Source organism: Aptenodytes patagonicus, chromosome Z (assembly GCF_965638725.1).
Source record: "Aptenodytes patagonicus chromosome Z, bAptPat1.pri.cur, whole genome shotgun sequence".
Taxonomy (NCBI): Eukaryota; Metazoa; Chordata; class Aves; order Sphenisciformes; family Spheniscidae; genus Aptenodytes; species Aptenodytes patagonicus.
The window spans coordinates 53833610-53850829 of record NC_134982.1 but is presented as its reverse complement, the minus strand read 5'-3'; the positions used below and the strand labels follow the sequence as shown (position 1 = coordinate 53850829).

The 17220-nt window shown below is 35.0% G+C and overlaps 1 protein-coding gene across 2 annotated transcripts in view; it reads left to right on the top strand.

The window, feature by feature from the left end:
• The window catches only part of SLC12A2 (solute carrier family 12 member 2), a 63997-nt gene extending 47443 nt beyond the window's left edge, over nucleotides 1-16554 (top strand). The window contains exons 17-27 of one of the 2 annotated variants that reach the window (XM_076363372.1): nucleotides 1456-1596; nucleotides 1796-1902; nucleotides 3904-3983; nucleotides 5364-5504; nucleotides 6191-6238; nucleotides 7760-7882; nucleotides 8061-8172; nucleotides 8658-8744; nucleotides 10999-11134; nucleotides 12622-12689; nucleotides 13617-16554. In XM_076363372.1, the coding sequence (XP_076219487.1) occupies nucleotides 1456-1596; nucleotides 1796-1902; nucleotides 3904-3983; nucleotides 5364-5504; nucleotides 6191-6238; nucleotides 7760-7882; nucleotides 8061-8172; nucleotides 8658-8744; nucleotides 10999-11134; nucleotides 12622-12689; nucleotides 13617-13752 (1179 nt within the window). In that variant the 3' untranslated portion in view covers nucleotides 13753-16554. The remainder of the gene's footprint in view (nucleotides 1-1455; nucleotides 1597-1795; nucleotides 1903-3903; nucleotides 3984-5363; nucleotides 5505-6190; nucleotides 6239-7759; nucleotides 7883-8060; nucleotides 8173-8657; nucleotides 8745-10998; nucleotides 11135-12621; nucleotides 12690-13616) is intronic. The other variant, XM_076363373.1, reaches the window with a different exon arrangement.
• Nucleotides 16555-17220: the final 666 nt, after the last annotated feature.

Below are 17220 nucleotides of genomic sequence, written 5' to 3'. Positions count from 1 at the left end.
TGTGAGTTTTTTGGGGGTTGGGGGTGTGTGAGGGCTGTTCTGCAAGGACGTAATTTCAGCAGTTCTTACTTTTTTTTTTAAAAGTAGTATCTTCTGTGGTAGACCTGTAGAGGTTTTGGGGAGAGGGGAAGGAAGCAAGCTTCAAGTAACTGTTCTTCAAAATCACACTTGTCATGAGTTGTCTTAACTGTGATACAAGGTGGCTGTCATACTATGATCTGTACCAAAACTTCAGTTAGCTACAGAGAGGCTGTTGCATCTCTGATAAACATCAGTAAATATGTTTTGGCATATTGAGATTGTGTAGTTGAGCTTCATATTTTAAGGCCAAATTTTTTCTGTCACATCACTAAGAACTTTTAAGCAAGTGTAACTTTAAATACAAAGATTGATTACTCTTAAATGTTTAAATTTACCACGCTTACTAAATATGACTTGCTTCTGATCTAATGAACAGATAAGAGCAAATCAACTTAATGCAATCCACAGAACATACATTTTGTTAAGCAAATACTGGCCAGTTTTGTCTTCAGAAACTTTAATTCCTTTAATTCCTGTCTATACAAACTTAAAATTTCAGTGAGTGCAAAGGACAGAAACTGAGTAATACTAGAGAGGTAAGATACCATAGATGGGATTACTGTCTTTCAAAAGTAGGTCTGTACTGAAAAGAATGAGGTAGTGTCATCCTTCTTGTAGAAAAGCAATTCTGATTAGAGATTTTCTCAGAGCATATCCTATCTCTATTTAAAATTGCTTTCCTACAAGAAAGATGACACTACCTTACTCTTCACTAACTCTGACCATTTGGTCAGAGTCTGTATCCTTTTGCAAACTGTATCCTTTTGCAAAAACTGGGCTACTGTGTTCTTGATTATACCTCATCCTGTATTCTTCATTTTGATGTCTAGGAGGAACACAATGATTCATCCTGATGGAAGTAATAAAAAGAAAGTATTTAAGGAGGAGATAACTTTGCAACATAAAACTGCAGAAGTGACGCTACTGTGACAAGGGTTTTCTGATTAGGATTACGTACACACAGAGGCACGCTTGTACAGCTTGAAATGAATAATCCTATAAAGCCTAATATTAGGTCATCCTATATCTGTGTATGTTTCATTACAAAGCCCTTTCCTTTTAAAACCACGTTTGGAGGACAAGCTTGTGCCACCTGCTGGGGAAGTGGGTTGTGCTCTACAGGAACAAGATTGCTAAAGCTTGAGCACCCCTCTTCCAAAAAAATGAGAATCTGATCCACTCTTTGCCGATGATAATGCCTGGTATTTTGTTGTTTGGGTTTTTTTGATAGTGTGGAAGCATTTCGAGGTTCTTCAAGTTTGAATTGGATTCTAGCAGTGAAATTAAAAAAAAAAAAAAGAGGGGAGTGCTTTATTACTACTCATACCCATAATTCTTGTTCCCTCTCTTCTTTTTATTTTCTTTTTTTGAAAGGGTCCTCGGAGGCAAGCCATGAAGGAACTGTCAACTGATTTGGCTAAATATCAGCGATGGCTAATTAAAAACAAGATGAAGGCATTCTATGCACCAGTGCATGCAGAGGACTTGAGGGATGGAGGACAATACTTAATGCAGGTACACCTCTCTCAAATTTTTTTTTTACGAAAGTGGTGAAGATGAGCATCAAAATTGGCAGTGGTTTTATACTTTGAAGTATTTTCATTTTGCAAAGTTATCTTAAAACTTTGATGAAAAATACTTTGTTTTCTTAAGAAAATAATAGAACCTTTAGTTGTTTCAATAACAGTTTTTAAAAAATATTTTTTGTTCTTAGGCTGCTGGTCTGGGTAGAATGAGACCTAACACCCTTGTTGTTGGATTTAAGAAAAACTGGAGACAAGGTGACATGAGAGATGTTGAAACCTATATCAATTTATTCCAGTAAGTAGAAAATGCAGAGGTGTAGCTCTTACGTTCCATTTCAGTATGTTTGGTAATAAGTCAAGAAGATCTTACCTGCATGAAGTCTCTTTTAAGTAGACTCAGATTTTCCATATTGCTGATCTAGCAGTCTTCAATACCTTGTGTTTTTTTCTGATATGGAAATTAATAAGTGAGTCTTTATAGTTTAAACAGATTAGATTTCTATATAACTACTCTTTTAGGCATCTAGAAAGAGTTGTGGCAGTGGTCTGAGGTTCAAAAGTTACTGTCTTTAGAGATGGAACTAGTGTTTTATGTGCCAGTCTGCTGAATTCTTTAAAGCATAGTTTCTATTGAAAGCAGGGTTTTTCCTGCACTACTTCTGTACAGATTAAGTGTAGTAGAGAATGAATCAGCTCTTATGCTGAAGTTCTATCTTCATTAAACCTTGCTCTCATATACAAGAAATATTTTACTTACAAGATACACAGCGCTGACATCCAAAGTAATACAGTAGCCAAAAAGGAGATGGAAAAGGAAATCCTAGTGTAATTTGACAGTACTGAAAGGCAGACCAGTTCTGGCTGAAAAATTTTAATAGACTAACTTGTGCTACAAACACTTAAGAAAACCAAAACTTGCTTATTGCACTAGAGGGTTTTTTGTTTTCCTTATGTGCTGCTTAACCCGCTTCATTTGTGCTTTATACTTCTCATTTACTGTGCATTTAAAAGAAAGAGAGGATGGGGGATTACAGGCAGAGATTAGAAAAGGAAAAAAATCATACCCTCCCACTCTCCCAGTTCCTTAAGAGAAAAGCAGGAGCACCAAATGCAGTGAAAAATAAGGAAACATGTTGGTTAGTTCTTGGTTGTTCTTTTTCTCCCTATTTTATTTTGGAATGGGTTGTGCTGGAAGATCTGTCAAGGCCAACAAGTCATGTGGTTCTCTACATCCCAAAAGAGAAACCTCAGGAGGTAATAACTGTAGGTCAAGCATATTTCTGGAAAATCTCTGGAAAAAGGAAAGTTTCTGAAGCACACAATAGAAACACATCTAATCTATACAGATCTAACAAATTAAATAATGAATTAAAAATTTTCACTAATGGACAAAACATTTTCTTCTTAAATCAACCTCAGTTTTTCTTGCGTTTATTATAGAATATGCTGATACTTTGAACATTTCTAATCAAGTCTTACTACTTTTAAAGAGATGTGTTTAGAGTGAAACCCTGAGAAATGTCTATCTGTGGAAATGACACGGGAGGGAGTTCTCTGATTTATAGTTGTTTGTAGTGAGGTATTTATATTTAAAGGACTGATGATTAATGGCTAATGCAAAATGTATGATACGGTTAAGTTCATGTTTTTCTGCCTTTTATCTTGGGGGGTTTTTTTGTCCTTAATTTTACTCCACTTTTACTCAGCCATTTATTCTGGCTTTTTGCTGGTTTCTACAATAATGAAGTTTTCCCTCTTTCTTTATTTTTTAAAGGAGCGAGTTCCTTTCCCATCAGATATAATGGGAATAGGCACATTATAGCTAGCTTATAGCTAATTTGATTCTAAATTACAACTTCATGTTTTTAATACCCAAATGTTTTGGAAAGACGTCAGAAATTTTTAGTTCTCAGATCAAGGAGATCTACTCAAAATAAATCTCTTTATTGATGTGGGGGAGATAAAAAATTTAGATTTCTCAGCGTATGTTGTCATCATCTGTGCAGAACTTGACTGACCTGTTCATGTTGCTTTTATGTAATTGCTGTTTACATAGGGGAGAGAGGGAGGAGAGGAAATAGATACCCTTTCTATATGTTGCTTTTCAGGATATGGTTTTCAGTTCACTGATGCAGTTGATAGTTTGGAATTGAAACTGAAATTGTAACACAAATTTGTGATTTGGGAGTTTAAACGGCAGTGTTTAATCACTGGAATTTGTTCAAAGAGGGTGTGTAAAGTAGGTCCTTTGGGAAAAAATGTTGTGAAATACTTTATTTTTGTTCCTTTTGTTTAGTGATGCCTTTGACGTTCAGTATGGTGTAGTTGTCATCCGCCTAAAGGAGGGCCTGGACATTTCTCACCTTCAGGGCCAAGGTAAGATTTATTTTGTTTCATCTGGTGAATAGCTGTTCTAATTCCCTTTTAATACTGCTTTCTGAAAATATTAAATGAAGATAAGTTATTGAAAAAAAACAACAAACAACAAACCAAAACACCACTCTTGTTATAGAATAAAAATCACTGAAATTAGCAAGTCTGAAATGTAAAATAAGAATAACCCATGTTCAGCAACAGAACTTGGTTTTCTGTGGGTTTCAACTTTCTGTATTTGTAAGCTGTATATGGTTGCTTCCCAAGGATTTACTATTTTACTGAAACAAATTAAAGAGGCTGCCAAATTGGCATCAAGTGTTTGTGACCCAAGTCTAGAAATCATGAAAATCAAAACAAATGTTCTGTGATCCAATGCCATGGGTCTGGTGTGGGTTGCCAACTTCTACACACACCAGTTTAGAGACCTCAGCAGTAGTCTGTTTCAAGTTTGGAAAGGTTTTCTATTTTCAATGTAGAAGACTTGATTATGCTTTGTAGATAGTGGTCTTAAGCCGAATGGTATAATTTTAGTTTTAATTTCAAGCAGAATAATGAAGGAAGCCTGTGAGCTTTGGCAGCAACTGTCTACTGAATTGATAATGTCTAATTTGTTTGTAGCTTGCTCCATACAACGTTGCTACAATGAGGAAGAATGCTTGTGACACAGGCTCTGTAGAGGGGCATCCTCCTGAAAGAGGGGAGGGTTATTCCTTCACTGGAATGTCTTAGGATATGGAGAGAGGCAGAGAGCCTGTCAGTGTGTGCAAGAGGGCAGAGGAGTATGAGAAACAGCAAGGAGTGAATCTGCAGTGTGAAAACAACACTGCTGAGAAGACTGGGAAATATAACACCAAGGTGGCAGAAGAGTCTTAGTATCCACTGGGGACTGTGAGTTTGCTTTAACTCTGACAGTTACCAAGTAGCCTCACTCAAGCCAAACCTGGAAAGAAACTTGGCTGTGAGACATACTTGGTCTGGGCCTTGTCTAAGGCTTATCTTCCTCTTGGAGTTAGAATGGAAATGGAAAATGTTTCGCCAAGTAATTTTTTTTCCTCCTGGTTGTACTTCCTCAGTATTAGCTAGCTCTGTTTTATGTTTAGCCTGTGATAATGCAATCAACACCCAAAATCTGGGAAGGAAGTAGCAGGAAATTACAGCTCTGCTCAGGGGAGGAGCCCCTCTGTACTCTGAAGCAGTTCATATAAGATATTTTTGTTGTTTTCTGCCTTTTTTTTTTCCCCGCCCCCTCTCTTTGCCATAGCATAACAGTTGCAGTAAAGTTTAACCAACTGTGAACCATCTCAGTATAGTCACATACCTCTATTGATACCTTTAGGAACAATTAAGTGGTTTACAATGTGTTTCTTTGCTCTCTCAAAGAAGAGTTACTGTCATCCCAAGAAAAATCTCCATGTACCAAGGATGTCATAGTAAAAGTGGATTATAGCAAGAAGGCTGAGACAGACACTTCTATAGCTTTTTCTCCATCATCTAGTGAAAGAACTCCCACTCTGCATAAAGGTAACTTGCTAGTTAGCAATGAAATCTGAGTTCTCACTCTTCATGTCTCTCATTCCCTCTTCAGTCTCCCCTCACCAAGGAATTATTTAAGGGATTTATGTGTCTGTGTAACAGAAGTGTGTCATGCTTTTCTAGCCGTTGATGTCTAATCACTTAAGTACTTGGTTTAGAGCTTACCAGTATGTTAAATAAATCTTTCACATCTAGTCCCCTAAATAAAACAGGTGGTAGACAGTGATCTACAATGGATTTTCTTTGTTAATGAGTTTCACAGGCATTAAAAATTGCTTCAGAATCGTGCCACACATCTATATATTAAGTGTGATTTGAAGGCCGCTAAATTTATGAAGGCTTTTTCACCTCACACTGGAATATTGTATGCATGTTAACAGACACAAATCATTCAGGATACTTTGACATGACAATAACCAACTTTCCTCTTCTTCTTAAAGTATAAAAGCTTGGAGTGACTTAAATGAGTAATGTGATTAATTTTTTTTTTTTAAAGTATAAATAAATCTCTGGATCTGGTAGACTGCATTTGTGTGCTTTTATTTGTAAGAAAATCCATTTTATTCTACATCTTTATTTTCTGTTTGGTTTTTTTTTATATACACTAGTAGTGTTTTCATTAACATCACCAAGGAAATTAACCTTTTTATTTTATATCTTTAAAAATCTTCCAGAGGAGGACGAGGATGGAAAGACTCCAACACAACCACTGTTGAAAAAAGGCAGGCATTTTCCACCTTTTTGTGTTAAACCATTCTTTCGCATTGTTAATTTCAGTTTTCCTTTTGTACTCCTTTCTACACATACGTATGAGAGAGAGGAAATACCAACCATGCAATGTCAATTTGTTTCTTCATATCTGCTTTGGAATGTGCTTCATCTTTAGGGATTAGGCTATGGAAAAATGCAACTTTGTGGAAATTCCCAGAACAAGTTGCTACTGAGAAAGGATTGTGCATGTGTCTAAGATATGAATGTTGGATATCTTTTTTTTTTAAACTTTAATTCTTAAGTAATATTTGAAATGTGGTCAGGAGCTTGCTTAGTTCCCTGTGTCTCAGGTATCTGTTTCAGTCCTCACTTGATTGAGGATTAAGGGAAATACTATCTAATGGTATAGTGGAACTGCTCCATCAGTCTATTCAGTCGATCTTCTAAAGCCATAGTTGTTGCCCTGTTAATTTGGAATTGTTCAATAGCTTGCAAATTAAGGCATAATATAGCCGCTCAGTGAGATTAACATCTGAAATAATACAAGGTAGTCATTCAAATAAACAGCATTTTGAGAGATGACTTGAGCAGTTTTCACTTCCTGGTTTATTTCAGACATTTTTTGAGTTAAGCAAATATTTTTGCCTTAACTAAGATTCATCTAACTTTTTTGGCATTTTCTTCATAATTTCAACAGCTAGAAGCTGTTGTGTTTTAATAATGGAAAGTGAGATTGCATGTTGAAGCACAAGATGGCAGTTTGGAAGAAGTCCCAGTATGCAGTAAAGTAGTATATTAATGTAAATCAGTCACAGATGTACTCTAAATTTAAAAATTCCTAATAAAATAAGGACTGAGATGAATATCAAATTCCTGGCTCTTGTTCAAACTGAGGTTTTAATTAAGGGAAAGGGGTTAGTTTTTTCTATAGTTTTAAAAAAAATATATTTACCTGTATTAATCTAATTGAAAACGTTATTGTTGTCTTGTTCTCAGCAAATCCAGTAACTTTGTTAGGCAAAATAGTCTATATTGTGCTTCAGAGCCTTGCACATGCAAAACAGTAATTGTTGCAAAAGATAGAATTCCAATACGTAGAATTAGCTTTTATTTTCACCACATGCTTAAAGAAAAATGGATTTAAGGAGAGTGCTTAGGACATGGTATTTACTTGTAAATTAGTATCTACATGTTTTTAGGCAAGTTTTGTCATATGCGAGAGGTAGCAACAGTGCAGGACCTAATGCTCGGAAGTATGTTTGCAAGGTTAGTTAAATTGTCCAGGCAAATGACTGTATGAAGATCTTACATTTATATCTTATAATTAACTGCTGAAGTTGTGAGTTCAGTCTCCCTACATATAGCTCAGTTTATATCCATTCAATCAAAATTTGGAGTCTGGTTGGGGGGGAAGAAACAATTTTTATTTAAACTTAAATAGATCACAAAATATTAAGAAGTTGCATTTGATGAATTTCAGGGTGATTAACCAAAACACTTAAAAAATGAAATCTCATCATACTTTTTTCCAGATTCAAAGAGCCCATCTTCTCCTTTAAACTTGGCTGACCAAAGACTTCTTGATGCTAGTACTCAGTTTCAGAAGAAACAAGGCAAAAGCAATATTGATGTCTGGTGGCTCTTTGATGATGGAGGTAGTGTGCTTTGTACTTTAAAAACAAATGTTGAAAAAAAAATTATTGAAGTGATTTTGAATTAATTGTTAATAGATATCTTTCAGTCAGTTCATATATAGATCACAAATTTCTATTATTAAACTCTAACACAATGCTGTGTTTTCTGAATTATTCCTAAATTCTGGTCAAAATGCAGGTTTGACACTGTTGATTCCGTATCTTCTTACAACCAAGAAGAAGTGGAAAGACTGTAAGATCAGAGTGTTCATTGGTGGAAAAATAAATAGGATTGATCATGACAGAAGAGCGTAAGTTTACCTTTAAGAATTTCATTTCAAATGCTAATAGAGCATGTTATACAGTAGATGACTTTTTCTTCCTAGTAGCCTTCTTTCAATTGTTCTTTGGTTGAGGTGTAATCATATTCTATTCCCTTTCTCCAAAAAAAGTTCCACTTCCCCCAGATTGTTTTGGATGAGATACCTCAAGTTAAACTAATTTTCCTGCAGCGTTGTCTGACACTAACATTTTCTTTTTCAAATATTTTCTGAGATTGTCTTTAAGGGAGAGCTCTTCTCTTAGTTTTATGGTTTTAAAATATTTGGGTTTTTTTTTTCCAAGGCATGTTGTTGATTTATAGCCATATGCTAGGTCAATTTGATTTTTTTTGTCCTATCACATATAAGTTGCGTTTTTTTCCTTAAACTAGTGTTTTTATAACCAAACACCTATCTTTTTACCCGTGAAATAATTAAAAATAGGATCATGCAAAAGGCTTGTCTTTCTGATACAGGATGGCTACTTTGCTCAGCAAATTTCGGATCGACTTCTCGGACATTATGGTTCTTGGGGATATTAATACTAAGCCAAAGAAAGAAAAGTAAGTCTCAAAAAACTGAAACTTGTTTGTTAGTTGAATTCTTGATGTCTTTCATGAATTTAGAATACTTCATTATTTCCTACATAACAGTTTTGATAGAATAGTTCCTGTGACATCCAGTGTTTCACAAAAAAGCAGAAAACAAATTAAGCAATAACTCCTACATCCAAGAACATAGGATTTTGTATTTTTTAAATCTCTGGCCCTTAGACTGTAATACTACATTTAGAAAAATACAGTTTAAAAAAATCCAATTTGTCTGGAGCAGTCGTCTTTAAAAAGAAATGCTCACAAAAACTTAAATGGTCTTTATCTTACTTGGAGTCTTAGCTTAATGTAATAAAGCCTGGTCTTCAAATAGCCTGATCTATTTTTTCTTTTTTTTTTCTTAAATTGCTTGGACTTTTAATTTACACAGGAATGATCATACATGTGATATTTTTGATATACAAGTTTAAAAAATATTAATTGCAGATGACTTTCAATACAAATTTATAAAAGAATGTATAAGATATAAAAATGTTATCCTCCTTGAAGTCTTATTTAGTATGTTGAAGTTGTAAAAATAACTTTTACATGGATATGCATGTATCTGAATAATTTGACATGTCATGCAAATTAGGAAATACTGTTTTACAGCTTACGTAAATGGAAAATGCTAATATGCATTCTTTTATACCCTGCTTTTTAATCACCTTTTCTTAAATGTATAGAATATATCAAGCAACTAAAACAGTAGAGTACTTCTGGCACTCTGATGCTTTTGGATGTCTTTGCTCCTGGGAGCCTGCTACTGTAAAATGTGTAAACTTAAAGGTAGCACACATTTATGCATAAAACATTGAGATTGTAGAATTACATGGAATTATTTTTATTTCATAGAAGTGATCCCTGAGTTATTTCTTCCGAGAGCATTTTTTTCTATCTCTGTGGATACATTCCCCACAATATATCCAAAACCTTTCTAAGATACCAGTTGGCATTAACCAATAGCTGTAAACTAGGTGGAGGAAGATGATTTATTTTTAACAGTTGCTGTGCTGTATAACAGAATATTGTTATACTTCTCCTTTTTGTTCAGCCAAAAACCAGCTGTCACATTTGTTTTTTCCCTTTTGATGAAGGTGAAGTCATTGTATCAACTAACTTAAGTAAAGATCACCAAGGGTAGAAAAAAAGGTGGGTTTTTTAATAGTGAGGGGTTTCCTGGAGGAACAGGAACACCTCAGGTAGAAAATGGGCGTGGGGGGGAGTGTTCAACTATACGGAAGCTAACACGTTACACATACTGATACTACAATATATCCTAAGAGGTATTCCTTAGTGTTTGTGAAAGCTTCCACACTGTAATTTGCAACCACAGAAGATTGGCGATACCTTGTCATCTTCATAAAAAAACATTCAAATAGCATCAAAATGTAGCTATTTCATTGGATGTAAGGCATACATTTCAGTATGTTCTGCTAAAAATCTTGTTTATTTTTTTCACATCTCACATGCTGGGGCTATTCAAACACAAGTTACTTTCGTAACTTGTGGCAGCCTTTGTTTGCTGTTCAAGTATCCTAATGTGGGTAGAGAAAGTAGGGTAAGGTAAGTTGTTCTTTCTAGTAGAAATGAATGCCTCTTTGGTCTTCAGAAAGCTTTCTTTAGAAGTTCGTGCTGAAGTTCAAGTAAATTCAAAGTAACACCTCCTATTCAAACAAGTGCAACAGGAAGACGAAACAAGATGGCTGTGGTTATTTGCATCTGAGTGTGGCTCTCAGACCGTATTGGAAAGATTAAAAAGAAGCAAAATAAAAATATCAAAGCCAAAATCCTAATGGCACTAGCATGAGATGATAGCTATTTTTTTTAGTGTGACATATAAACTCCCTTCTCTTTCAAATGTAATTCTGAAGAAGCTACTGTTGGTTGCTGTGCATTTTCTAAGGTAGTACTCTTCAACTTTCAAACAATTACAGTAAAACTCTAGCAAAAGTCTTTTGTGTTTTTTTTTTTTAAACTGGCTAAAACTTTATATTTAGTTGCATGATGAACAGTGAAAGCTCCTACAGATGTCCCTAATTGTTTGTTGAATTATAATGTCTGTGTATACAAATAGTTGATGTTCTAACTGCAATTGGCAGTGAAAAAATTCCAATTCACTTTATTTTTGCATGGTGGTAAAACGTACTTTCTGATACCATGAAAGTCATTGCTGACATACAGACTCGTATCTGTTTTAATATGGCTGTTCACTTAATCGTTCCAGTATTGCAGCTTTTGAAGAAATGATAGAGCCCTTCCGACTTCATGAAGATGATAAAGAACAAGAAGTTGCAGACAAAATGAAGGAGGATGAACCATGGAGGATAACAGATAACGAACTTGAGCTTTACAAAACAAAGGTTCTGTATTCTTTAGTGTTAACTGTTGTTAAACTTTTTTCTCCTACTGCATTTATGGATGTGATATCAATGAGTTCATTCTTGTTATTCTCTCTCTTCCATAGCTGTTTTTATGAATAGCTGATGGAAAGCAACATCTAAAACCAATTAGGTAGTTCACAAAAAAAAAGAAATGTTTCTTTATTCAGGGCGGGGGGGCCCTAAACTGCTTTTCTACAGTATTTTAACAGTTAATTTAGAATTACAATTTAGTCTGTGCTCAGCTGTTAGACTTTTTTTTGACCAAACTAACATTTTTTGCTTTGTTATTGAAAAAAAAAAAAACAACCCCACCACACCATGTCTAATTGTGGTGTTAAGGAGCAATTAAAGGTTTGACATTTTTCCCAAGCAGTTATGCACTACAGAGACATGAGAGGTATTCCTTCTCAAGTGCTTCTATGGAGGAGACTCAGGTAGCATCCTATAACAGGATGCAGATACAGACAAGTATCTAAAGAAAGACTGGTTAAAGTTTCAGTGACCTGAAGTTCTTTAAGATGGTCCTGAGTATATTCCACTTTATGTTCTTTTTCCTGTCTGGGTTTTTACAACTTCTGTGAGGATTTGCAGTAGAGAAGAAATGGGAATGATAGGTCATTCTGCATTGTAAGTGTAAAAAAAAAAGCAGGAGTCTGTTTAACAGGTAGGTACAGATTGATGGGCAGCTGCTGCTGAGGTCTCTTAACTACATATTACCAATGGGCTGGGGGGAAGATTTTATAAAGTACAGTTACTTTATAGTTAATGAACTGTTTGATGCCTTGCTGTTCCTCATGTCTACAAACACCACCAAAACTCATTTCAGTGAGATAACTGAAGTGATTTATTCTTTTGTCTGCCGATAGCTTAATTGTTCCTGCAGGTGCTAGTCTGCAGACTAACTAGACTTCAGCTGATCTGAGAACAACAGAACTATAAGAAATGGTTAACTCAAAGTTTGCTAGAAAATGAGTTGATGTAACAGAGAACTGAAAATTACTGAGGAAGCTACCTCAGCTGTTAAGACAGGATAGGGCAGTAAAAAAGGGAGGCCCATTATGGAGATAGCCTTACCAAATGAAGATGGGGCTTCACTTCTGTAAGACTTGCTTACTATGAGCTTATAGGATATAGTTAAAAGAACCTTGAAGAGAGCATAAGGGGCTCTTGCTTCCAGGAGCTATGGAGGATGGTATCATTATTAGAGGAATAGAATAAATAGAATTTAGCTTTCATAGTACTTGGCTTATTTGCACATTTTAAGCTTAATGCTTTCTTCTCTCCCTGCCTTGCAACCATAGGTATTTTGGAAAAGTGAACAAGTTGCCAAACTGAGGTGGAAGCACATGCTTTCTATAAATGAGTCATATCAACTGCTCATAACTGTTTTTCATTTTTCTTGAATAAATGAACTTCTGGTAGTTTTATATAAAAGATCTTGCTAACAAGTTTCACTTTAATTACAGACTTATCGTCAGATTAGGCTAAATGAGTTGCTGAAAGAACATTCAAGTACAGCTAACATAATTGTCATGTAAGTAAATGATTTGTACTGTTATCCTAATTGATATAGAACTGTAATTTGAAATATATGTCAATATATGTTAGGAAAAAGCCTGTGTCTTGGCATTAAAGTGTAGAAATACTCAAGGAGGTTTCAGTGCTGAAAGTATTTACTAGAACTATGGAGCCACTATACTGATGAACGAAAGATGGCCTATGTAGTTTCGTGCTTCTGATATGCTGCTTTAGGTGATTACCTCCACATATGTAGTGTGGCTCAGGATTCTCACGTTCCTTCCACTCCCACATGCCGACTATTACCCTCTCTTTCAGGTCCTTCCTTTCAGTTCTTTTTCTAGGAAATCTCTCTAGATAAAATTAGATCATTATCCTGCTGAAGTATTTCAATGGAATTACTTTTGGTATAAACAAGCGGAATGCAGATCGTAGGTTTCTTCGCTGTGTTTTTCTTCAGGAGCCTGCTTCAGAGCTCCATAAAGTAGTACTACAGGTGAAGTTTGAGTAGGGCAAATAGACTTGTAGTAGTTTTTTCAAAAGAGTATGGCATGTTGTGGAAGGATTGTGAGAAGGAATATTAGACTGCACCAACCTGGCATCATAAGAAACAGCTGTATTTTAAAATCTTGAAGAGTCTTTCAAGAAACTGTCTTCAACTGTGGAGGATTTTCCATGAAGCTACCTGGCTACAAAACGGTAGTAAGAGGCCAAAAGTGAGGGGTAAATAGATGTAAAGGCCTGTGGTGCTTAAGATACGAACTCTGAACTCATTAACTGATTTCTGAGGAAAAACCCAACAACTAAAAAGGTTAGGAAATTTATCTTAATATATCTTAATATCTACCTCTTTGCAGAATCATACTTTCATATTTATATGATATGACTTGTACTCCACCAGGTTTTCTAATTGTTGAATGCTTTTTTCCCTTGTGAATTGTAGGAGTTTGCCAGTTGCACGAAAAGGTGCGGTTTCTAGTGCACTATACATGGCCTGGTTAGAAGCTCTTTCTAAAGATCTGCCACCAACTCTCCTTGTTCGTGGGAATCATCAGAGTGTTCTTACCTTCTATTCCTAAGAGTACTGCACATGGGACAGCTATGATGAAATGGTACTTCAGTGCCCAGGGGAGAGTGACTGACGTGGTCTATAGTTTATTAACATCACAAAGGCAAAAAGTGACTCTTCTTTCACTATTTCACTGACTTGAAAGCACACAAGGAAAGTCACTGTATTTCTAAAGTTGTGACATCTTCAGTTTTATTCTCTATTTTCTGTAATTTAATCTTGCTTAATGGGGGAGGATTCCTTGTTAGACTGAAGAACAAGACAAGCTTTTTGTTTGCTATTTGAATAGCAGCAATAAAATGTTTTATTTTTGATCAATGAAAGGATTATAGATTTATAAAAGCCTTTTAGCCTTGAGGTGCCTTCTGAAATTAACCAAATCTCATCAATACATCCTATTTTGTAAATTTATATAGAATGTCAAAATCTGCCTTCAACTAAGAGTTTAGATCAGACTTCCTTTAGTTTCTATTCTCTTCCATATTACAATAAAAATGAATGCTGCTTTTCAGTCTTCCATTGAGCTATTAGTTCTTAGTACTGTATGTTTTCTATTGTCAGAAAGTTTTTGGGTTTTTATTATTATATCTGTTAGATTTAAAGGTGAGAATTGGGGCAGGTCAGTTGAACTAAAACAAATTCCTGATGTTCTTGTCAAGACTTTGTGCTACTAAATTTTGTAACAGTTGAAATAAAACTAATTCTACTAGCAGAGAGGATCTTTTTCTCAAATTTGAGAATGTGTACTACTTTGGCACTAGTCTGAGATACACAGCTAACACTGGCTACCTTGGTGAAGGATACTGGTCAATCCTTGCTCTGTAGCTCTAATATGAAACGGAATTCATCTTACTGGCTGAGGCTTTTTATCTTACTACAAATTAGAAGAAAAGAAAAAGACCTGTCCTAGTTCTTGGCCTATTATGTTTTGGTGTCACTTTCAACTTATTTTGAAACAAAACTCAACTTAAGGCTTGAATGGGGATAATATAAGCAATGTGATGCTATCTAACAGAAAACAGTAAACACTATGTGGAATCTTGCTATCCAATATGAAATGTAAAAGCTACAGTTCTTTCGCATTTTTCAACAAATGGTTAAAAGGACCACTAGTTACTAGGGGAGATGTTTTTAGGTCAATTCATTCAGCTGTCAGAAAACACATTTAGTCTCATTAAATAATACTCAGGTTTGATCGTCTAGCAATTCACATCTATTCCATACTTCCTACTTTATACATTTTCTATGTTCAGTAAAGAAACTGCCAATCTTGTGTGCCCTTTCATTGTATATTTTGAAAACTTCATAACTTAGTCTACTATGAACACCTACACAAGAAATTTCACTTGAGCCTTTGTATAAAGGTTAGTAATGTGAACTGTTTTTTTAAATGCCTAATATATTTTGAATAGAAAGGATTGCCTAAAAACATTTCACAAGCTTTTGATATTAGCATTGGACATGCTACTGGATCAGTTTACCAGTGGTTGAGTGACTTTCATTTAAGGATGCACAGAAAAGGTGTATTTTTATGCTAAATACAAGATCAAATTGAAGTGTAACTGTTCCTTTTGAAGGGCAAAGCATAATCATTGTGTGGCAAGGTAGAGCTTCAAGTTCTTGTGATTAAAGATAAAAATATTCTACACAGTGCAGTAGACACTTGTCAAGTTCTTGGTAAACTGCAAAAAATCTTTTTTGCTGTTTCTGTCAATTGGATTTGAGACTATTGAATCAGTTTAAAAAAAAAAATAAGAAAAACAAACATGCATGTTTTGCTGCTAAGTGTGAGGTAACTGATGCCAGCATGAACCCAGCTTGTTATGATAAACATTATAAGACAAGACAGTTAGCAGTAAAAGTGCTGTTTCCTTCCAGGTGAGGGGGTGGGGATCAAACGTACCAATGTATCTATTACAGGTTTTACAGTGTTTTTTAGGGGATAAGGATGTCACATTGTGAATACGGAATCATTGCCATGTTTCTTGTTTTGTGGGTTACATTCTTTTGAACAGATGGACAGTAAGGCATGGACTTAGTGCTGCTATCTTAAAAAAAAAAAAAGAAAAAATGTGCACAGGTACACTTATTTAAAAGGTTTTTTGCCCATTCAGGAAACTATTGCTTGTGATCTATAACACAGAAACCAAATGAAGTGTGTGTATACATGCATATATGTGTATAAAATTATATAAAATATATCTAAAGATGCATATGGGGATAGTTAAGGTAATGTCTGTGAAATTACATAGGATGCTTTTCACGTGCACTCTCAGAAGTCCACTAACGCTAGGCACGAGGTCAAGTTTCAAGATTAATTGCTACACTAAAATTTCAGTAGTTAATGGTAGTAGTTTGCAGCAGATGTCAGTTAGTGGCAATCACTCCAACTTCTGCTTTGATTTTGACGCCAAATTTAGTTATGTTCCAATCATTATTAATTACTCAAAAAATGAAATCACTTACACATGGCAATTCATACCTTCTGTAGATTAGGTTTCTTTGTATGGGTTTAGAAAGACAGTAATAGCTGGAGAAAATTATTTATTTGTTCACTTGTATTTAGGTTTCCTTTTACATACATTCTTTTTATATGCTTTTTCTGACATTACATATTTAAAAATAACTGAAAATAATTTAAAGATTTGAGCGTTAGTGGGTAATGGCCCACTTGATTTGAAGATGTAAGATTTGATACTGTACTGTAACTGTCACACACAAATGCTTTTCTAATGTTTTAACGTAATTATTGCAGTTAATACTTTGTACCAGGGGGATGTCACTGCAATAAAAGGAAGTGAATTCAATACAACTGTCTTGTCTAACAAAGCCTTTTTTTAATTGGTGGGGGATATGGTATAATGTTCATAGTTTAACAGATTAATGCTGAAAACAGTTCTTGATATATGAATATGCTTATTGCATGCATCTGATACTTACCTTTATTGTGGAATTTGCATAGGACCATGAGTAGAACTTAAAGCCATTCAGGCATCTGGTATAAGGAGACAAGTGTTCTGTTCTCGGGGGGAATGTTTGCCACTACTGGGTTAGGAACAGCCGTGGTTGTGTAAGAAAAATTAACCTTGTTTCACTCTCTAAAATTTGTCATGACTTGCCAGACAATGCAGACAAATCTGCAATACGTGGTGTGTTTAAGCTGGAACATTAGTATCTGAAAATTTATTTCTATTACATACGCAATTTGTTTTGCCTTTGAATACAGTGAACAACTGTCTAACTCCTCTTTCTCCCTCAAAATAGTATTCCAGTGGGATATGAGGAAATATGTTGGGAAAAAAACTTAGATTTTCCAACTAGTTTCTAGTTTCTAAGGCCAAATGTGTCTTGCTTACAAGCGGCTTTGCAACTGAGTCTTACAAGTTAAAGAGCATAATGAGAAATGGCAAGTTGTTTTCTCATATCAAATGATACTTAGGACCACTGAATAACTTTTTAACCTCATAAATTTTGGTGT